Source organism: Hermetia illucens, chromosome 4 (assembly GCF_905115235.1).
Source record: "Hermetia illucens chromosome 4, iHerIll2.2.curated.20191125, whole genome shotgun sequence".
Lineage (NCBI taxonomy): Eukaryota > Metazoa > Arthropoda > Insecta > Diptera > Stratiomyidae > Hermetia > Hermetia illucens.
This window is the reverse complement of record NC_051852.1, coordinates 112,920,898-112,943,214: the sequence shown is the minus strand read 5'-3', so window position 1 is coordinate 112,943,214 and position 22,317 is coordinate 112,920,898. Positions and strand designations below refer to the sequence as shown.

The window sequence follows — 22,317 nt, the reverse complement described above, 5'->3', positions numbered from 1 at the left end:
TTACAGTAACCGCCAAAATCGATCGTATGGCAAAAGTTACAATGTCAAATGCTGATATTCGTCACTAGATGGGACTAGAAACTCTAGTTCACCTGGGACATGCATTGTTTTGGTTTCCAAATACGAAGAAGAAGTCAAAACAATTTTACCTAGAGTGGTTGTTTTATTTAGCCGCTTTGAGTGGTGCGTATTTTGCATTTCGTGCGAAGTGATTTTTACAATGTCTACGGATACGACGAGAGGATGGTCGAAGTACGCACGAGAGTACGACCCGATTAAATGCGGTTCAATCGATGGTAAAGTGAAAAAACCTTAACCCTCCAGTGCACGGTTTCTGTCTCCACTGCTGTAAATGCATATCTTTTCTCTTTAAAATATGAAATCCGTAAAAAAATTCGAAAAACAATGTGTTTGGAGGGCGCTGTACTATAATTATATTAATAATCGTTTACGCGACAATCTAATTGAATGAAGGCATTGAAGCGTGTTAGAGCATTTCGTTCAAGACCATAACAGTACACTACAGGACTACGGTACGCTGTAGGAGGCAACATGGCCAACATTGCGATGACTATTAAGCTGATTTCACCCATGTACTTATTCATAGTTGATGCAAATCCTTGTGCCACCAGTGATTTCAATCGCGGCCTTCCACTCCGACAGCCTAGCGCTATATTATTATGTTGTATACAATGTACACCAAGTAAATGAACAGTTGCCTTTTTCGATATAAATTCAAAATGAATCAATCAAAACGGTTACTTGATGTTTGTTGTGTATATGAAAAGTCTCAGTTCATTTGGTTTTGAAAAGAGCTAACGTTGAATAGTTGTTTTTTCATTAGCTTCATATGACAGTCTTCCCTAAGCTGTTGTTAAATAATGACCGCCGGTATATAGATATATTCTTTTTTAAGGTTTTATATGAAACAAAACCTCGTAAGAATCGAGTCAATATCTTTCTGTCACACCCGATTTATTTGGAACAGGCTAGGCCGATTGCCACGGAAATTGGTGAGAGCGTGTAGTGTGTTGTTCCCTTTACATACGTTTAAGTTAAGTGGGCTAAGGAGGGCTCCCCATACATGTGAATGGAGGGCACAAAGTTTTTTTTTTCACATGTGGCCACTTGACGTGTCAACTGAAAGGTTTATGTGGATCGCCGTAATAAAGCGCGTATTTATCAGTTCGAATGACATTCGATTGACTTCGCTAAAATCATAAAAATTGAAGCAAAGGCTTTATATATATTACTTCAAGAAACCTAAGGTTTACGGAATAGGTATAGCAGATTAATGGTCAGTTAAGATTTTATGGTTAAATATCGCATTCTTTCAAATGCGTTTTTCACGAAACTGCATGTTGAAAATCTGCTGCTATCATAACCCAAAATCTATTAAACGAAATTCTTTGAAATGTTCACGACTTATTCGCAAACTAGGATAATTGGGATTCATTCCGTAGTTTTTTTATTCATTAAAGAAGCCTTAAAAAACGCCAACATTTTCAAAAAAAAAAGTTTAACAAGGCACCAAAAATCTATAATAGCTTTCAATATTTTTTAATAATCCTAGTTTGCGGGTTGTGGTTAAGTCTGCACGTTAAAATGCCGTTTACATTTTTTCTCTAAGATGATTACAGCGCCCTTTTTTGGAGATGGGTGTATAAGTTGTTCTGTATTTCAATAATGAACTATGCTATCCGGCTACATGCTCAAGACGTTAGTAAATATATGGTGAAAAATTCGTATTTGTACCTTTATCCAATTCTTCACAAAAAATTTCTAAAAAACGAAAAAAGGCCCCCACACGGGATGACCCCCTTAAGTTCATGCTGGCACTTGCATAAGGGGTAACATAAGGCATAAGTTCGTGATGTTCCGGTATTCCAACTTGTTTCATATTGTCGTAGAGAGGGAAGCACCACTCTCTCCAAGAGGAGCAACTAAATGACAGCCTTGGATGCCGTTTATAAAAGTGTTATTTCAACCACCACAAAAAAAAAAAATCGTTGTCGCAAAGCTACATTGGTTCCCTTGGAAAATACTGTACTCCAGGTCTTAGTAAAATTTTCCATCAGTAGTATCAATTCGAAAAAACAAGCCTACAATGCTCACAACTGCATATGCAGCTTTGTTACCATTTAAAAGTTCAATAGGAGAAATTAGAACACATCGGAAGAAATGCCTTCCAATGACAAGAAATTCACCTTTAAGAGGTCTCACTTGGAGAGTGTAGTGTTTTCTATATGGTCAACTATACTTTCAAACCCACATCTCTATTATTCACCTGCATTTTTTTGCGTGGAGAAAAAATGTTTCGACCAAAAAATCGAAACAAATTATTCGCAACCTCCCAAAGCTCCAAACAAATTCTCTCACTGCTACAGTGATAGCGACTTTTATAGTGAATGAAATAAAAAAAATGTATTTAACTAGAATGCATTACCCGTACCATTAACCTCACCCGGAAAAAAAATTAATTTTAACAATATGGCGTAGTTCTTAAAAAAAAATGTTTGGCAAAGTTAATATGAAAAATAAACTTTTTTTATCAATCTAGGAATGTTTAGACTCTTTTTGATGTTCTAACTATAAACAAGCCGAGCAAAACGACATACACAACCGGAGAATCATACATGCTGTCAATATGTTATTCCAGGCCGATACAATTTAAATTTCCCTTCTTCGAAAGATGTCTACAGAGCTACTGAAGCTTTCTTCGAACGGATTGACCACCCAAACAATAACTCGAGTATGGTTCCAAAGCTAATGCAACTTTTGAATCATTACGAAAAGCTATTTTGGGATATGCACTTGAAATTTTAGTATGTTATTTTTAAAAGTATTGGTTATCGAAATATGCAAAAACAAGGAAACCGATTTTTCAAAATTTTACACTAGCGGTGTCCTTTAAAAATAGCTTGAGTGTAGCGTAAACAATGGAGATCCCACGATTTCCCAATTTTGCGCAGGTAAGTTCGACGTGGCGATGACCCCTCGATTTCATTGCTCTTGGTTCAAATCTCCATTCGTCATGAATGTTTGTGATCGTCTTTGTGCTGTCCTGTCCTATACTTCCCAAGAAGTGATCATTTCCCACTGAGTATCCGAGTTAGGTAATTATCAATCTCACCAAGCTTTTGACTAAATCACGGGCGGATGCCTTTGATAAGTTGGGCGCTCCACCCCCAGATTAGCTCTCCCAACATTACTGCCATGCGCTGAGAGTGCCCTCTCCACACGAAAGACCGTTTCATTATTCTCCATACATTTTCTGAATGACTCTGCGTCTCACCCGCAAAAGTGTAGATAGGGTGTTTGGCTTGGCTGCTAGCGATGGTAGACGATCTTGCGCATCATTCGCTAACAGACCAATTGCCATTAATCCTAAATTTAAGGAAGCTCTGCCTTCAAACGTGTTGCGCCGGCTTAATACCAGCCACATACGTGTGTTAAAACAATAACTTTATTTGAGTTTGAAGTTAATCCCACTTTTTACTATTCGTTGCATTTCGTAATTAAAATTAAATTACAACACTCCACCCCGAACTGAAACCAAAGGGGTTAACTCCGTTGCCGCAAGTCAAAACGGGCGCGTCATGCGTCCCTCCTCCTAGCTGCGTTTTCTTGCTGGACGAAGGGCTTTAGTCGAGCCTCTGGTCCTTGACCGGACGCAGCAAACCATTAGCATTGAGTCCCGGCCTGATGTCGAAAACAGAGTCGCTGCGGAGTCTCAGGTTCTCCCCGTACACCAGCTCGTCTTGGGCCATTATAGCGGCCTTCAATGTCCTGTGTCACCTTTCGAGCATCAAATTGAACTGCGGGTTGTACGCGGTTGTCCGGTGGCGTTTAAAACCGAGGGGGCCCAACTCTGAGAAAAGGTGATTATAATTGCCGCCACACCATTCTCGACAGAAGGTCTCAACACAAGATTGTCCAGTAATGTCTTTCAGGAGTATCGCCTCAGGCCACCGCGTGAACCTATCGATGACTGTGAGGCAATACTTGAAACCGTACGACTCTCGCAATGGGCCACTGAGGTCACTTTGTGAACCGAGGGAACACTTACCTCTTTCCGCACATGCTTTGCAATCTTACACTTCTGGCATGGGATGCACTGACTGGCCCAAGAATTAATGTCCTTGTTCATGGACGGCCAGAAAAACTTCGCGGTGACTAACCGATTCGTTGTCCAAATGCCTCCTTCGGAAATTGGCCAGAATATATGGCCTTGGTGCCTTGCTTGAGGGTTTCGCAGTATATACTGGATGTTAAGTCGAAAATAGGAAACTCCGTAAATGTGTATTTGGACTTGGTCCTCAAGCTCTGAAAAACTACGTCGTTCTTCTGCGCAGGGATCTTGACCTGCATCCCGTGACAAAGCGTCAGCAAACACGTTATCTTTTCCAGGCACATGTTAAATATCGGAAGTGAACTGACCGATAAAATATATATTTTCATGAAGGCTTGAGTCTTATCAAACATCGAATCGACGAAATTCTGCAAACGTGGTCGTGTAATTTTACTATACAACATATCTTCGACCATTTCATCCAATTCAGCAAGAGTTTGGTTGCTTTATTACCTACACCTTCATAATATGCCAAAGACTCTCGTTCCGAACGTGGCGGAGTCATAAAAGCTACTTTCACTTCGCAGAAATAAAACGCCTCTTCAACACTACATAGTGTTCAAAAATCCCAAGCAGTTTTAATATATTTGCTATTTTCTCCTTCCTTCTCTTCGTCTTTTATAAATTGACATTGGCTTCATCTTCATTTCATTTTTGTACATACAGGAACCGATACCGTACCTCATGACCGTGGTGTTATTCGAGCTTTAAATTCGACATATCGCCCAAATGAGAAGGTAACCGGAAATCCAGAACGCACAATTTTCATTGGTCGTCTACATATCAAAACGAACGAGGATACACTTTGCAAGAAATTTGAAAAGTTCGGAAAAATAAGAAATTGTCGTGTGGTACGCGACATCGTAACCGGTGTATCTAAATGTTACGCTTTCATCGAATTCAAAAGATCATCATCAGCACAATGCGCCGTAAATGAAATGCAGAAAGCCTACATTGATGACTGTGAGATAGTTGTAGAGCATGAGTTCGAAAGGTAATGGAAATATATTGGGGTAACTCTGTTTAATACCATCCATACACTAATTATGTCTATAAAATAAATTATGCATAACCTCTTTGCAGAACAATGAAAGGTTGGAAGCCGCGCCGACTTGGAGGAGGATTTGGCGGAAGAAAAGAATCTGGGCAACTTCGTTTTGGAGGCAGAGCACGACCATTTCAAAAACCGTTTGAGCTATATAGTAAACCTTCACATTCTCGAGACAAGCGATGACCGACAATCCTTAACATTTTGAGAAAGGTTTGCTCATTAGGATTCACCATTTCCCACCCTGGCAAAAGATACACATGTGTAATAGTCATTTAATAATTTACGCTTATATTTTATAACAATCGATGAGAAAATACAAAAATTCAACGTTGTTTCAATATCGTTACAATTCTTTTATTAAAACCTTCCAATGTAGCTATAATATTGTTTGACCAGATCATTGTAAGACTGCGGCGTTGGCCACCACACTTGGATTATTTACAACTTCACCTAAACTATCCAACACTTCCTTGCGGTAGTCATCGAAATCACCGTCGATCTGTAAATATTGGAAACTTTCATCAAATGTTTCTTTACAATAATATATTGAAAATTACCTCGTTGATAGTTTGGTCCTCAATCACGTAAAGTGTACATCCAGTTTCACGAATCAACCGTTCATCGTGAGATACAATGACCACACCACCTTCGTATTCATTAATCGCTTCACCCAAGGCATCGATTGATTCAATATCCAAATTATTGGTCGGTTCATCCTGTAGGTATGAACAAGAAAAATCAATTAAGAAATAACACCAATTCCAATATTGTCAAGGATCTTCGCACTGCGCGCTACAAGAACTATTTCTTGGTTATAGTATATCTATTAACTGTATGTATTATGTTTCCTACTTCTTAATGTTTCAACCTATATTAATATCTAGTATTAAGTGTGCTCCCAGGTGCCTCACGCTTCTTTGCATAAGTGCCGGACACTGTTCGAGAACATGTGTAGAGGTGTCGTCACTCTCCTCACAGAATCTGCAGACAGTGTCCGTAGATATCGCTAGCTTCCCAAGTTGATAATTTATCCTGTAGCGACCAGTGAGTGCTTCTACTATGATTCGTATCCCCCCCCCCAATGATCACCATGGACTGTTCCATTCCTGGTAAAGTTTCCAAGTACAGTTCCCCCAGCTTTTCAACATCGGCTATAGGCAAGATACAGGGAACGAATTAATAGCAATGAAAACGTAATTTTCCAGTGACGAGGCATCAATTCTCACAAAGTTGAAAACCCGACCCTTAAGAAATACATTTTTACATATTCAACCATGTAAAGGTATAGCGATTTGCGCAACCAATTAATCAAAAATCCAGAATAATTGTTAACCCTTCCATCACTTCCCTTGAGTCTCCTCCCCTGCATTTATAAACGCTTTTGCGTTTCTTGATAAAGGAGGCACGAAAATCATTCCATCGCAGTCGGTTTTGAGACAGCGAGATAGGCAGACGCCACCCCTAAAGCTCTCCGTTTCTGTACTTGTACGAAGCGCTTTCGAGCATCAGCCCAAACTTCCGGACCATAGAGCAGAACGTACTGGACGGTAAGACCCCTAACGTTTGCCATCAGCCAATTTAAAGGCGAAACTCCAGCCGCGACCTTGTCCGCCGAAAAGGCGAGCGTCAATCCAAGGTACATACTGTTAGTTTTGACTCTGCAATCATCTCGTCGCTCGTTACAGGACGCATAGGCGGAATTCTCTTTTTAGTCAAGATGACTATTTCGTTTTTTCCAAGGCTGAAGCCATGAGCCGTAATCATTTCGCTTATCTGTCGCATAAATATGCTAAGTCTGCTTTACATCTATTCAACAATATATGTGATAAGTGCCGGAACATCATCCGCATAACTGACCAGGCTCGACTTTTCTGGCATATCGAGCCTTAGTAGGAAGCGCACCATACATCAAGTCCACCCTGTGCTAACCCTCAATATTCAGCAAAAGGAATTAATTTGCAGTGCATTGAAGAAAGTTACAATCCGCAAATCTATTATATTTTTAATGTCAGCTTGAGATTCAGTTTCTCAAGCTGTACTGCAATTGAGTTGGAAGAAACTTTGCATTTTTGTGTCCACCAATTTGATATCCCTAAATGCTGTCAGGCGTCCTGGCTTACGTCATCGCTCCATCTAAGGCAGGGTCTGCCTCGACTTCTTTTTCTACCATAGATATTGCCCTTATAGACTTTCTGGGCTGGATCATCCTCACTCATACGGATTAGGTGACTCACCGCAACCTGTTACAACGAATTTTATCCACAACCAGGCAATCATAGTATCGCTCATAATTCGTCGTTATGTAGGCTACGCAATCATGCATCCACATGTAGGGGGCCAACAATTCTTCGGACGATTCTTCTCTCGAATATCGCCAAGATTTTGCAATTTTTCTTGCTAAGAACCCAATCTCTGAGGAAGATATGAATACTGGACTGGCAAGATCATGTCTTGCACAGTAAGAGCCTTGATCCTGTGATGAGACGTTTCGAGCGGAAAAGGTTTTGTAAGCTGAAATAGGCTCTGTTGGGTGTTAACCAATTTGAGTAAAGAGGCCCACTTATGTTTGTGAACCGCTTTCTACGCCAACAACAACGATTTCGTGCGATACTGTTAGTTGAATAGCCCACAGTCTGTTGTCATTGGTAGTTTTGTGTAAGCCTGTATACGGGCTCCGTCCCTACTTGACTGTTAAAATCTCCAAGTATGATTTTGATATCATATCTGGGGAAGCTTCGAGAGTTCGTTCTATTGCCTCGTCGGTAGGTAGAAGGTCCGACTCTGCACAGTCTCCTATGTAGGGACGTGAACGTTAATGAGTCTTATATTTCGAAATTTGCCTCACACCCGCAGAGTGCATAGCCATTCACGTATATTTTCAAAGCCAATAACAGCAGGTCTCATTTTGTGGCCGACTAGGAAACATACTTCGAGCATATGGTTTACCGAATGGCCACTATAATCTATACTGTAGTGACTCTTCTCCAGGAAACCGGTCTCTGTCCAACGCATCTCTTGTAACGCTGTTACATCAGCCTTATATTGGGACAGGATATCTGACAGCTCCTTTAGTTAGTTCGTTTTCGTTGCCGGGTTCGTCGCCAAATGATATATTCAATGCAGTGATTCAGACAAGTCGTTACTTTTAAGAGATAAATATCGGATTATGCCTTTTTTTCTCCGCTACTCTCCGGGAAATATTCCTTTCCTTGTGAAAGGCTCGAAGAAGTGAATATGATATCGGTCGTCTCCACCACTAGTTTCAATGATTCTTTGAAAATTCAAACCCCACGAAGTTTGTTGATCTCGATTTTCTTACTTTACAGTAGGGATATCCATTCGTCCGCATTTGAAACAAAACGGGAAAATATTTTTATGCTAAGGTTTTGTGCAAAACGATATCCATTGTATTAACAATCACTGAAACGTTTAATTCAGTAAGCTTGCTTCAACGGGCGGCGTCATACTTATGCGGCCTCCAAGGGTTTTCTGTGGGCAGGGTAGGTAAACGCGTCTACGTAGGTTGAACTACAAACTAAACTCCTTCGTTTTTCAAAAAACTAGCGTGGACCGTGACACATTACTTCCGACTATACCTCCGGCTCTATGGTGACTTCAAGTCTTGGAAATGTTAACTTAGGGAATTCACTGCCATCCAGATTCTCAACAAAGCTCGATCTTCTTCGCAAAAAAAAAGAACTCGAACGAAATACGCCACAACTGCATCTTTCAGCGCTTGTCAGCGTTCCTCTGGTAATGTTGTCCGGAGAGAGCTCCCAGTTGCCTGCCTAAAGTTCTTGGTGAACCCAATCATGCCTTCCGCAAGAAAAAGAGGGTTGATCAGGGTTGTCTAGCCACTGCAGAATACACAGTGAAGGCATCTTGCCTTCTCAATCTTCTGTATGTAAAATTGAGGACCTCCATGTCCCCTTGGAAGCTGGATAAGGAAATAACCGCGCTTTCGGTTCAGTCACGAACCTAAGTTGAGTCGAGCAGTTCATCTGTCTCCCAACTCCTTCGCATTAATTTGCTCGAAAAAGTTCATCTTAGAGTCGAGTGTCAATCCAAGGTATTTAACTGTTGGTTTTGCTCTTTAATCAACTTACCGATCGACATGGGTCGAGATTCTCTTTCCAGTCAGGATGACTACTTTTTTGCCAACGCAAGGGTGCAATTATTAGTCATCCAACTGCTTGCCCGTCACACCAACATTATACATATGACACCTTTGTACCTACGCAACAGTGCGTCCGGCAGCTAGTACCGCAACATCATCTACATTCCATGGTTCCGGCCCCAATATGGATTAAGGTGCTGCATCGGACCCTGACACCTTCTTGTTTTTCATAGGGAGGACTGCCCCTTCCAGGTACCTCATGGTGAAAAGTAGACAATACTCTGAACATTTCAGGGAATCGGCTTTGAGCTAATTTGTACTGTTCTACCATTGTGGTGGATGCCTCCTCCCGGGCATTTAAACGTTGTACCAGACGGCGGAACTTGTGACACTCCTTCCGCAGTATCCTATCTACCTGCTTCAAGAGCTTCGATGAATCTCCCGATGTTCACCTCCGCGACGTCCACAGGCGCCATTTTGGGTTAAGTTTAAGGTGTGCCATCCCCATTCATGTGAATGGAGGGTGCAAACATTTTTTTTCACAGAATGACATGTGGGGTATCAAATGAAAGGGCTCAATTAGTACTTTTCGAAACTGGTCCCATATTTAATATCGGGTCACTCCTGGGAGAGTGAGGGCTCAAAATATGACCCTCAAACAGTGTAACAGATCTCGTTCTCAGAGCCTATCCAAGCGAAAAATCAACAATTCACAGTGATGTATCTAAATTAAATCTAGGCCCCAAAATACATCCCGTCCCGATATCTGCATAAATAAAGTTAATAATAGTATATTAGCATATTTTACAGATTTACTCGGAAATCCGTTTCCGTTCAAGCTGGAAGTACAAAAGACCTTCTATAAGTTTGTTAATAATAGTTGAATTTCCCTCAAACTTTCCAAAATTGTGTTTGACTTTATTACTTAAAATGGTAAACCCGCCCAGTTAAGTTCCGTCAGCCGTTCCGCTTCATTTTTTAACGACATAGCCATGAGGCCGTTTCCGATTCTACAGAAGAGTTCTGGCCCTAAAGATGTCCCTAGGTGTGTTTCTTGCTATTTCTATTTGGTAGAAAAAAAGCGGCAAACAATTCTTTGGAAAGCGCGGACGACCACCTTTGGTAACCTACATACTCAGTGTTTTTGTCACCACCCTGTAAGCCAAACCCTAATATTTTGCACCGGTCATGTTTCCACCACCTGTCCAGATTGCTTTAGAGTAACTGTGTATATAATTCGTTATCATTAAACAGTCTTGAATAAATTGCTCTAACATGCTTCAACCACTGCGAAGCGGTTTCTTAGAATTTCATGCAAAATGTTGAAGTCAGTAAAGTTACAAGAAATTCAGATTTATTGCTACTTTACTTTTCCTAGCGAAACACTTATAAAATACGAGATGTTGAGCACTTTACTTCGAAGTCCAAAGCGACCCCCCTGCCAACAGTGAAACTATATTTCTGAAATTTACTTTTGACCCTAAACTTTCTGCTCTCATCAACGGATCTGCCCGTTAACATTCGGTATTCGCCCGTCTCATTCAAAGTCCCACACCTTAAAGTCGCAGTTTTGGACTTTGAACTCTAACGCCAGAACTAAAACGGTCAGCATCTCATGATTTATGAGTATTTCGTTGGAAATAGCAAAGTAGCAATAAATGTGAATTACGAAGTTTTGAATGATATCCTAAAAAACCCTACCACTACGGAGTGACTAATCAACGCTAACATACTAAACGACTCTTGACGCAACCTCCTATAAATACCCGATAATCCCTATGCTCTTTGCATGCAATTCGGAATGACTCCATATTTCCTGCTTTTTCTAAGACCGTGCATATTCGCACATGTGATCGGTATGTGGCTAAAACGATGCCATTTAAATCGTTGCTTTAGCAGAATCTATTTTTTGTATCGACATACAATCCCCTCTATTCTTCAAAGATTCTATTATCCTCTTATAATCCTGTGAGCCCAAATTTGCTTTCCGACGATAAAAAAATTTCTCCTTCGAAGTAATGCCATTTTTTGAATAATTATCTTCTGTTTTGTCTGTTGTCCGAATAGCTGAGTGGTTAGAGCACAAGATTTTAATTTTCCGGAAGACCAAGTCAAAACCCACAAGCTCTCTCTGTTACCCAACAACCCTATGTGGAAGTTACAAACAACTCACTTTACGTCTGTATATACACCCAACATGCCAGATGTAAATTGGGTATCTATTCAATGAAAAATAATAAAAAAAGCAACACTTACCAAAATCAACACATCGGGACCACTTAGACACAATTCAGCCAATGCTACTCTTGCTTTTTGACCACCAGACAGATCCTTCATTTTAATTGTATGCGCGTGACTAACTAAACCGAACGATCCCAAAGCCTTTCGTGCTTTCTCATGTTGTAAATCGAACAAGCGTTGCAGATATTCAGCCGCAGTTTCTTCCGCAGTCAAATGTTCACCGGAATGCTGATCAAAACGTCCAATTCGCAATCGATGATTTTTCCTTACTTCACCTTTTATTGGTTCCAATTCGCTAAGCAACAATTTCAAGAACGTTGACTTGCCCACACCATTGGGGCCTACGATAGCGACTCGACTACTCAAATCAATACCAAACTCGCAATCAATAAATAGCGGCTTTTGGCCGGGGAAATTGAACGTAACATCTGTAGGAAATATTGATAAGTCGAATTATTAGGATAAATAGTAGTAGTTTCATACTGTGAAGACCCAAAATTGGCGGTTGAAGTTGTGATGGTTCAGGGAAGCGGAACTTGACGATATATTCCTTAGGCCGTGAAAGTAGTTCTTGGGGTCCATCTTCCTCTTCATTCTTTTGAACTTTTCCTTTGTTCTTCTCTTGTTTTCTAGTGAGTGCCTCCTTTTGTTTCTTTTCCTGTATAAATAAAATTGACACAAATATACTTGTGAATTTATGCTTTAGATAACATGCACCATTCAAATTAACATTTTTATGAATAAATTTGATTTTTAATTTAGTTGCATAAACTCAGTAACTTACCGCAGCTTTCTTTGACTGTCCATGTGCCTTCAACTCCTTAATTCGTTTCTCTTGTTTCTCATACTCCTTGATCATTTCTTTCCGTTTCTGCACGTACATTTTCTTGAACATTGAATAATTTCCTTTATAATAATACAATTTCTTGTTATCTAAGTGAATGATTTCATTGCAAACGTTGTCTAAGAAACTTTGGTCGTGAGAAACAATAAGAAGTGTCTTTTTCCAGCCTTGGAGGTAACTGAAAAAAACAATATTCATTGTTAATAATTCATTGAGAAGTTAAGATGTGTACTTACTTATCAAGCCAAATGACTGCGTTCAAATCCAAGTGATTCGTAGGTTCATCGAGCATCAGTAAAGTTGGTTCTAAATAAAGTGCTCGGGCTAAGGAAACACGCATTCTCCAGCCACCAGAAAAGTTTTTAGTAGCACGATTTTGCATCTCTGTTGAGAATCCCAAACCAGCTAAAATTCTACGAGCGCGTGGTTCAGCCGAATCCGCCCCTATTGCCTTTAATTCCGCATAAACGTCGTTGAGCCTATCTTGAACCTCCAAATCACCCTCTAAATATCGTGAAAAATAAACAGGTGTTCAATGCAGACTTACTTCAAGAAATATGTCAACATATTGAAAACATTATCTTCAATAGTACTTACTCTCTGTTTTCGCCTCCAACTCTTTGCACTCATCTAACAAAGCTTTTCGCTTAACATCAGCATTCAAAATCGTGTCAACAGCAGTTTGATCGTCAGCCACTACTTCTTGTTCGCACAGAAGTACATCAATGTTAGGAGGAATGGCAAAAGCTCGAGATGCAATATGACGGAGCAGAGTTGTTTTTCCATGTCCATTAGGCCCGACAAGACCATATCGTCTTCCATTGGCAATTAATAAATTAGCATTCACAAAAAGATCATTACCCTTGGCAGATATTGTGAAATTCTCGATTTTGATATCCACAGCATGTTCCATTGCAGCTTTCTGACCAGCAGATTTCTGCACCTGGGACATAGTGAAATTGCTATCCAAATCGGAATGTCCTTGACCGCCTTTCTTTGTCAGCGCTTCCATCTGCTTCTCATACTCTTGCTGTTTTTTCAGCTTCTTCTTTTCTTTGTTGGTCATTCTTTTTTCAGGAGATTTCGCTTCGCTCACTTCTTCATCTTCTTGATTTTCGTTTTCCAGCTGTTGTTCACTTTCTGTAGCCTTTAGATTGAGTTCATTCAATTTTTGTTCAATTTCTTTTTGTTGTTGTTCGCTTGGCTTTGATTCCTTGGGTGTTTCCTTCTCTTCTTTGCATTCAGGTTCAGGCTCTGCTTCTACAGTGTTGTCATCTAGAAAGGAAAAATTGGTAAAACATGTTCATTTAAGACTGTAAATCAGATCTGATCTAAAATCGACCCTCCTCAATCGAAATATCCAAAACAAAGATACGAAAGGAGTAAGGTAATATTTATGTAGGTTGAAAATTGCTTTGCATTGCTTATTGAACTTCTTATGATTTTGTGATGAGAACACTAAACGCAATGGAAGGTCGCAATTCAAATCAACAAGGTTCTTGGAGATATTGAAATTGAAGGGGAAAAGGCGAATTTTAGGCAGTAAGACCTTGCCGAAGAATGCACTCAGAGAGTTCTGAGTCCGCCATTTACTTGATGGCGGAACGGACCATTGATGAAGAAACTTTCTCCAATTGTCTTAGGCTCACAGTAGCTAGCTTTTGGCTACCTTCCAATTTTTCAAAATAGATGACTCGTGGTTTCGGCCAGGGTAGAGGTAACTAATCAGACGCTGGCTTACCGCTGCGCTAAGGACGTGGTCGAAGTGGCTGGTAACTATATTTGGTATATTCATACATACTAAGTGAGTATGATTTCCCTGGACCAAAAACAATGGGAGAAAGTTTCTCCCAACTGGTCCATCAAGTGAATGGCGGACTCAGGACTTCCCTAATTCCTAAACAACAATTAGATCTGTGTTAGTCGTCTTAGATCTGATTTTTTTAATCAGTTTTGCCTTGGATACCATGTTGTGTTTATCACTGCAGAAGGGGGACAAATACTAGTTTGTACTCACTCCTGGAATGTTGCTCTCAACGCAAAGGTGCAACCTTATTCCTCATATCAATTATATCCTTTTAAAGTAAAATGTTTAATGCGAAATGTGATAAGTATTCCATTGCCAAAATAACCTTTCTCCGGATGCATGATGGCGTCGATATCCTCAACTTAGAAATTATTGTCATGAGTGGATTATAATTATAATGGTTCTATTATTTGTGAACCCACAATAATTACTAGACTATAACCTCGCTAAGAATGCGATCTCAAGACTTTTAAGACTGTCCAATTTTCGCTCTGCCGATCTGTACTCGATTCCATACTACTCGACTGTAGCCTTTAATTGAGATATTCCTAATCATCTCGTCTAGTGAAACTGAAACAATTAGCTTGAAATTTGTGCGGTGAACCGAAAGCTATTTCTGAACGTTGAAAAATCCAACATAATCAGATTTGTGAGAATCTAAAAAGGCAAGTTCAACATTATTGTTGTAAATTAATCGACCTACACACATAACCACTCTCGGGTCGGTCGCAAGTTGTGGCGGAGAATTTCGAAGGGTGATGCAAATTGCTCCAGGAAAGTAGACCAGTGGACCAGTGGCGTAATGCCCCAAGATCATCTGCCATAGAAGGAAGCAATCTCCTCGATAGCGTGCACATGTATTTCCCGCTGATAAAAACTGACTTACCAAAATTTGTCTAAACATCTAAGTCAATTTGAAACTACCAAAAGGCGGTTGACTTGATACGCTAAATGGCGCAGCTAATCAAGACGAGTCGGTGTCGCTTCTAAACCGGAAAGAGGTTAAAGAAGAAAAAGACAAAAAGTCACGATATTTCACCTCACCCAACTGTGTCTCAACTTGTGCCCGGCCTAATAGATACCACATCAATGATACACCCCATATGAATGGTGAGAATTGGAAAAGCAATTCAGCAAAAGCTTAATACTCTTCAAGACTAAGACTCCAATTTACATTCCATTTCACAACAGGATAAATAGGAAAATACCAAAAAAATCAACCACCTAATCGCCAACTAAACCTTAAATAAGGGTTGCATGGCTACGACAGAGCCCGAAGCATCTGGCTACTACACCATATACTAGAAAGTCGGAAATACGGACCATTTCAACTTCCACTAAAAACGCTATTGATCAATTTTCGTTTGTTTAGGATAGGCATAATATGCAACAGAACCTTAAACATGTATATTTTGGAAATACATACAGAAGTCTGAATTTGAAATGGAAAATTCTAAAATTGACTTGGAAAAGTCTGAAGTCAGTTTGGAAAATTCTGAATTTCACTTGCAAAACGTTTTTTTCGGTCCACGACCATTTCTATTATTCCCGGTCTTACGTTCATAGTATACGCATTGTAATGTGAGGGCGTTGGTCGGCGATATCCTTCGACAACAGTACCTCGGTAATAAGTAATTTGGTCACCGCGGCATATAATTTTGAAGAAGGAAATATTCAAACGAAGTATAACGCCATCAAAACCACCAATATGAAAAGTCGGAATACCGGAAGCTCGCGTTTCGGGTGTAAAGGTTTTGTGTTCATCTTATGTAAGAAACTTCTACGCACATTTTTCCATCCGTATATAGCTACAAATCCGACATATTCCTTCATATTTTTCCAAACTACAAGATATGCTTACATATTCCATTACATATTGACGAATTGATATGGGATGATGACGTCATACACGTTATAGAATGCACAAAATTCACAACAAATAGCAAAGTTTGACCCTCTATAGCTTTATTAATAATAGTTGGGATTTCTTCAAACTTGACCAAATCGTGTGGTGTCCTTTATACAAATGCAAAATTTTATGGTTCTAGCATGAACTTAAGGGGGTTTCCGGGTAAATTTCTAAAATATGCTAATTGTGAGAACGAGGCCCGTTATAATTTTTATGGGTCATATTTTGAGCCCTCACTCCCCTACGTTTCACCCGATATCAAATGTAGGACCAGTTCCGAAAAGTACTAATTGAGCCCATTGAAACCCCACATGACACATTCTGTGGAAAAAATTGCACCATTTACATGATGAGGAGCCCCTCCTTAAACTTAACACAAAATGGCTATATGTAAAGGGAACATCAAACCACACACTCTCACAAATTTTCGTGACAATCGGTCCAGCCGTTTCCGAATAAATCGGGTGTGACAGACAGATAGACATCGAATCGATTCTAATAAGGTTGCGTTTTACACAAAAGAAAGATGAGATGGATGACTAAACGGCTATGACGAGAGTGCAATAGAGACCCGAAATGCATATTATGAGAAGCTAAAGTAGAACGTGATAACAAACGTATTACCAGTAATGGCAAATACCCAGAATTTACAACGGAGCTAAGTGAAATAGGAAAATAAAGTCTATTCAACCAAATCTCAATCATTACATGGTCGTTCACAATTGCTTCTGTAGATCAATTACGAATCCAAGGTGGAAATTGTCATTATAACCGAACCCTACAAAAACATCACCTATTGGCGGCAATGAGACACAAATTCGACTGATGGAGGGATAATATGAACATGCGATCGCCGAGCCATAGAGTACTTCCATAAATTAGCCGAATGGTTGCTTTGCGAAGACAAGATTAGACGATGTATGTATATGTGTATAGATGCTAGATCCCCCTGAAGTCTCGCACTGTCTAATTTTGTAGACATACTCGACAACTTTGTTTTCGAGTCAAGGGACAAAGTCCAAAAATAGTTGGCGCTGATATCATCGCGTGAGCCCTAGAGTGGGAATGTTGAGAAACTAACGCAAGGGAGCGCAGTTTATTAAAAGCGTTCGCACATATTACGGGCCGACGAAGGTAATGTCAATACCCATCGGAAAGGAGGGTCTAATTGAGTCAAGCTAGTGAGGACACAGTGAGGACAATTGAGTCAAGCTAGTGAGGAACAGGAGAGCCGCATATTAAAAGCCAAAACCAAGTAGGACGCCAGATTGATCCGCATTCTACGTTTGGCTAGACCAACTTCATGAGATAAGCATCCCCTCTGAGAAAGCTCTAACTATAAAGTAATACATCTCGAAAGCAGACAGCCAGTGCATTCAAAGGAGATGCACATTCCCCAGTATATGACTCTAACTATTCATTGACCAAGTGGCTTGGAAGGCTGTAAGCAGGATCAGGATGAAAAAAGCGCATCTACGAGTAAGCAAGTCCGAAGAGCCTCAAACTGAAAAATTTTGGTCGAAGGCGGATGTAAACCGAAGGAGTGAGGGCATATCGAATTTGTAATAGGATAGCGCAGAGGCAGTTCAATCTCCTATTCTCTCGCTAAAAATTATCAAGGGCGTATTACCCCAACAAGATAGAATCACTGACCGCTTCCATAGATCTGTGGATACAAAAGTATTTTTTTCATCGAGAAAACACTGACTAATTGGCAAGTTTACAATGTCCAGCACTTTCGCTGCGTTAATGACAGGAACGGTAGTTTGCTTACCAGTCGACGTGCTGTGACGGACGAAAGTTGATAGTATTTCAAGAAGATTTCAACGAAAGAATTTCCTCATCCTCCGCTTCCAAAAGTACTGCCGACATTTGGAATAACTCCACCTGTTAGCGCCACTAAGTCCAAGAAACAAACGAATGAAATCAGAGAAAGCAAGAGGACCTGACCACATCGTAACTAAGTAGTCCAGCAGAGTGTTCAAATTACCGTCCGATTAGGTTGCTCTCATACCATGAAGATTTTTGAACGCATTTTTGACAGTCGTATTCGCGACATCGTTTAAATAATCGTAAATCAAGCCGGGTGTGTCAAGAACTGCGGAACTACGGACCCAATGCAGTCATGAAGAACAACGTGAGAAGCATCACTTTCTTTACATTGCATTTCTAGATCTAGCGTTTCACCGTGTGCCACACGAATTTATCTGTTATGCTCTGCGCCAACACTCGTACCAACTCGTGCGCTGAGTTAAATTGCTCTGCTGAATAAAGTAACGTCCCGGAACTGACTGTCCTCGTCATTGACGCATGAACGAACGTCTCAAATTCAAAATTTACCTCACCTTCTGTAGTTCTAAGGGCTGGGCAACTATAAACAATAGTGGTGGCACCTCGCGATAATGTAAAAGTTGAGTTGGACCAGTGATGTAATATGCTGTATGCATACACTACATCCGAAATGAGGACATCCGTGATTGATATGGAGTTGCATCGTGAAAAAATTTCGAGAGAGGTATCTTCGATGGTATGGACATGTAATTCGCGGTGATGAGAACTCACTTGCCAAGAGTGGCCTGAACCGCCAAATTACCAAAAGACCGTCCGAAATAACATTGGATTGATGCGCTTGATGGTGATTTAAGAGTAAAATTGCATAACCCATCAAGAGGAGACGACCTCCATTCTACAAGGGACAAACGGAGAAGAAGACGTGTCCAAATATATTTTAACAGAAACCTTAAAAATTGTTAGCTTAGTGCCTGAAACAATGAAAATAACATTTTAATTCAAGGAATATGAATGCATGAAATACATAAAACTAACACTCTTCAGTGAAGATTCCAAGGCAGACGTTTAATCTCCGATAACAGACAAGGGAGCATCTACATCTAGATCAACGAACGACACTCTGGATAATAAACTGAAACGAATCACCAGAGGAAATTGCTAACTCATCAAATTGATTTACACTTAAGACTGGCTACTTATGACTGGTGGAGGTTTAGTTTACGACCCTGAAAAAGATGAAGGAAATAGAAAACCTTATTGAAGTGGCTGTTTGGATCACGCATGAAATCCAACGGGTGGCCATGATTTCTTCAAAAAATGAAGGTATGAAAATAAAACAAGACCAAACACCGAACATTTCGGGTATAAGGGTTTTGTGTTCATCTTTTGTGGGAACACACGACAGACACTATACGACAATTTTGCCAAGTGAGAAAGAGACGGCACGAAAGAATACTGCCTAGTGTATTTGGAAAGTAAGCATTGAAAACATTGTTATCTTATGTTTGGCGTAAGAAAATGTCTGTTCCTCTTTCAGACGAATTTCTGGATTACATCAAACAAGTATCGATCTGATGTCTGACACAGCCAGCCACAGATATTTGTCTGACTGATGTGAGCGATAGACACATATATTTGCCTGATGCAGAAAAAGATTTTGCCTAAAACAAACATTTGCCTGTCTGATGCGAACTCAGGCATTTGTCTGTCTGACGTGTCTGATATTTGTCGATTTGATGTCTGAAACATGAACAGACATTTGACTATGAATTGTCTGAGGTAGCCGAAGTCATTTTCCTACGCCAAACATTAGTTAATATTGTTTTCAGTATGTTTACCTTGCAAATACACTACCCAATATTCTGTCGTGTCGATCCCAGTGAGCGTTGGCAAAATTGTCGTGTCGATCCCAGTAACGCGCTCCTTTAGAGTGCGATAAAGTCACGGTTCACTCTTTTCTTTCACACAAAACCTTAGAAATGACCAACAACCGAAATTTTCTCTGAACCTTCAGACAATTCATTCCTCAGTTTATGCACGGTGACTACATAAATCCAATTGAGCAACAACCAATATTGTTGTTGCTCGAACGCAGAAAATACAGACTATTCGAACGAGCCAAAACCTCATAGCCTAAACATAAGAATATAGCAAACCAATTATCTATTCTTCAGCTCACCTGATTTGGCTTCCTCCTCAGCAACAGGATGATCATCAAGTTCCGGTTCTTCTACGACAGCATCCTCCTCATCTGACCAATTCCTCTTTTTATCCTTTTTCTTGTTCTTCTGCTTCTTAGCCGGTGCGGCAACAATCGCTTCCACTTCATCTTCTCCCGATTCGACACCTAATTTATCCAAATCCTGGTCTTCCTCGTCAGACAAATCATCCTTCGCTGCTTTGCCTTTCTTCTTATTCTTCTGCTTCGCCGCACCTTTCTTAGCGATTTGCGGGGTGCTTTCCTCCTCTTCGTCACTTACAGCAGCTTTCAGTACTTTCTCGTCATCATCATCGCTCCAGTCGTCATTCTTTTTGCCCTTCTTGCCTTTCTTTTTGGAAGCCGGTTGTGATTTTTTCGACGTCACCGAATCCGCGACGCTTTGTGTCTCGTCCGAACTGTGGTCCTGATCGCCGCCACGTCCCCCCTTGACTTTTTTCTGTCCTTTCTTGCCAGCCGGTTTGGCAGGTTTTTCGTCGTCCGAATCAGCTGGCGGCAGTGTGATTTTCTTCTCGTCATCATCACTCCAATCGTCGCCTTTACCACGCTTTCCCTTCTTTCCACCTTTAGCTTTAGCAGGTGCGGCTACTTTGGGCTTCTCTTCGAAATCATCGTCAAAATCTTGATTCTTCTTATTTCCCTTCTTTTTGGACATTTTCGGATTTAATTGGAAGTTGAATTAATACTAACTAAGCAAAATATATAAACAGTAAATGACCGAAAGTAGGATCGCGAACGCAGATGTGCAACGCAGGCACGACGGCACAGCACGGAACAACTTTTTGACAGATGACACTACAGCATGTGCTACGAATTTTATTGAATTATGAAATGTCACCGAACTGGACGAAACTTTCTTTTCAGGAGTGCCCGTTGAAATGTTTACTGAAAGATTAATTGCACGATTTGATGAAATCAGTTCCGAACCACTAAAAATAATATTACGTTCATGTAAAAACCAAACTCGCAAATCTATTTTGTATTCTTTAGTAACAATTTCAAATCATCACTGCAAAAGTTATACCCCATTACCAAAGGAGTTCCAAGTGATCATGAGAGTAAAGTAGCCATTCCCAAAACATTAGAATTAACCAGAATTATTATTTTCTGATTAGTTAAGGGTTAGTTGTGCAATTTAAAATGTGGAAGGAGCAATTCTCCATGATTCTAAGTGGAATCAAATCCATAATCTTGCAAATCTCGTAGATGCAACCACCAGTCATTGTGAAATTCGAGAATCTTCTATGATTACTCAAAATAGTGGATATCTTAAAGTCTTAAGAAAGGTCTAAATGTAAGCGAATACTAGGCGAACTATAAGTTTTCAGCCATCTGGCAGGTCATAATACCCTTCCTAACCAAAGAGCGAAATATTCGAGATGCGTTACTACCAATAGGACGTGCTATGTCGTTAAGGTCCACAACTGCAACTTATTGGCGAAAAATTCTCTTTATGATCCGTTTTATGGCATTGGTGAGAAATTTCGTTAAAAGATAATGGGTCTACGTTAATTCAATTCATTCATTAACTGCAACAATTTCAAAAAAAACCGGCCACATATAAAGGCTTACCACGAACTACGGCAGATGAAAAAGCGAGTTCACAAACAGAAGAGGGGAGTCTTAACTTAACAACAAGAAGTACAGGGACCACACCTGGCGCATAAGTCAGAAATCTGATTTCCGTCCATATAGGCATGTGGCAGCGATGCATTAAGTATTTTAATGGTTGGTTCAACAACCAGAATACCTTCCAGTCGTACGTACTGCCAGTTGAAGACGACGAACAAATGAGGCCACAAACAACCATGAGAGAAATTCATTGGTATAAAAATCAAACGTTGCTAAGATTGTTAAATATGGAGGGGTCCAACTACACCAATCAGTTTATCAACTTATGTTCAAAGATTGGGACAGCGACTCAATGCCTGGTGATGCCAAAGGGACACTGTCCGTCCCAAATATATGAAAAAGGAGGGTCTAGTGCAGTAAATATAGAGGTATTTCCTCTGTACCGCCCTTCTGACCAGGCTGATCCTGACCACTGTCCGAGACCAGATAGAAGCAATAGAATCATTTTCGAAATCTTTTGACATCAATAACGGTTTGGGAAACCTTGCTTAAGAAAAAGTTGTCACCTGCCTTCCAATTCAATTGCTGGTTTATGTTGATTATATCGACATAATGTGGAGAACATTGTGAAATGT

General features: G+C 40.2%; 2 protein-coding genes across 3 annotated transcripts; one reads left to right on the top strand and one right to left on the bottom strand.

Moving 5' to 3' along the window:
• Positions 1-101: 101 nt before the first annotated feature.
• LOC119653818 (U11/U12 small nuclear ribonucleoprotein 35 kDa protein-like) lies at positions 102-5,523 on the top strand. Of its 2 annotated transcripts, none has more exons than XM_038058852.1 (3): positions 102-296; positions 4,799-5,126; positions 5,216-5,523. In XM_038058852.1, exons 1-3 carry the CDS (start codon positions 221-223, stop codon positions 5,364-5,366), a joined length of 555 nt encoding a protein of 184 aa, XP_037914780.1. In that variant the 5' UTR covers positions 102-220; the 3' UTR covers positions 5,367-5,523. The 2 variants fall into 2 exon arrangements, with proteins under 2 accessions (XP_037914780.1, XP_037914778.1); XM_038058850.1 differs by having other exon boundaries at positions 155-1,013.
• On the bottom strand, positions 5,516-20,900 carry LOC119653817 (ATP-binding cassette sub-family F member 1). The gene is made up of 8 exons (XM_038058849.1): positions 20,072-20,900; positions 12,983-13,660; positions 12,622-12,889; positions 12,326-12,563; positions 12,025-12,199; positions 11,557-11,969; positions 5,741-5,899; positions 5,516-5,682 (listed from the first exon to the last, which is right to left on the bottom strand). Exons 1-8 carry the CDS (start codon positions 20,763-20,765, stop codon positions 5,581-5,583), a joined length of 2,727 nt encoding a protein of 908 aa, XP_037914777.1. The 5' UTR covers positions 20,766-20,900; the 3' UTR covers positions 5,516-5,580.
• Positions 20,901-22,317: the final 1,417 nt, after the last annotated feature.

Bases quoted from the DNA above. Each gene is read 5' to 3' on its own strand.
- LOC119653817 (XM_038058849.1), bottom strand. From the start codon at position 20,765: ATGTCCAAAAAGAAGGGAAATAAGAAGAATCAAGATTTTGACGATGAT. The intron at 5,900-11,556 runs GTAAGTGTTGCT...TCATACCTACAG, and splicing joins GTCCCGATGTGTTGATTTTG to GATGAACCGACCAATAATTT. The intron at 5,683-5,740 runs GTAATTTTCAAT...CAATATTTACAG, and splicing joins AGGACCAAACTATCAACGAG to ATCGACGGTGATTTCGATGA.
- LOC119653818 (XM_038058850.1), top strand. From the start codon at position 851: ATGACAGTCTTCCCTAAGCTGTTGTTAAATAATGACCGCCGGTATATA. The intron at 1,014-4,798 runs GTGAGAGCGTGT...TTGTACATACAG, and splicing joins GCCGATTGCCACGGAAATTG to GAACCGATACCGTACCTCAT. The intron at 5,127-5,215 runs GTAATGGAAATA...ACCTCTTTGCAG, and splicing joins GTAGAGCATGAGTTCGAAAG to AACAATGAAAGGTTGGAAGC.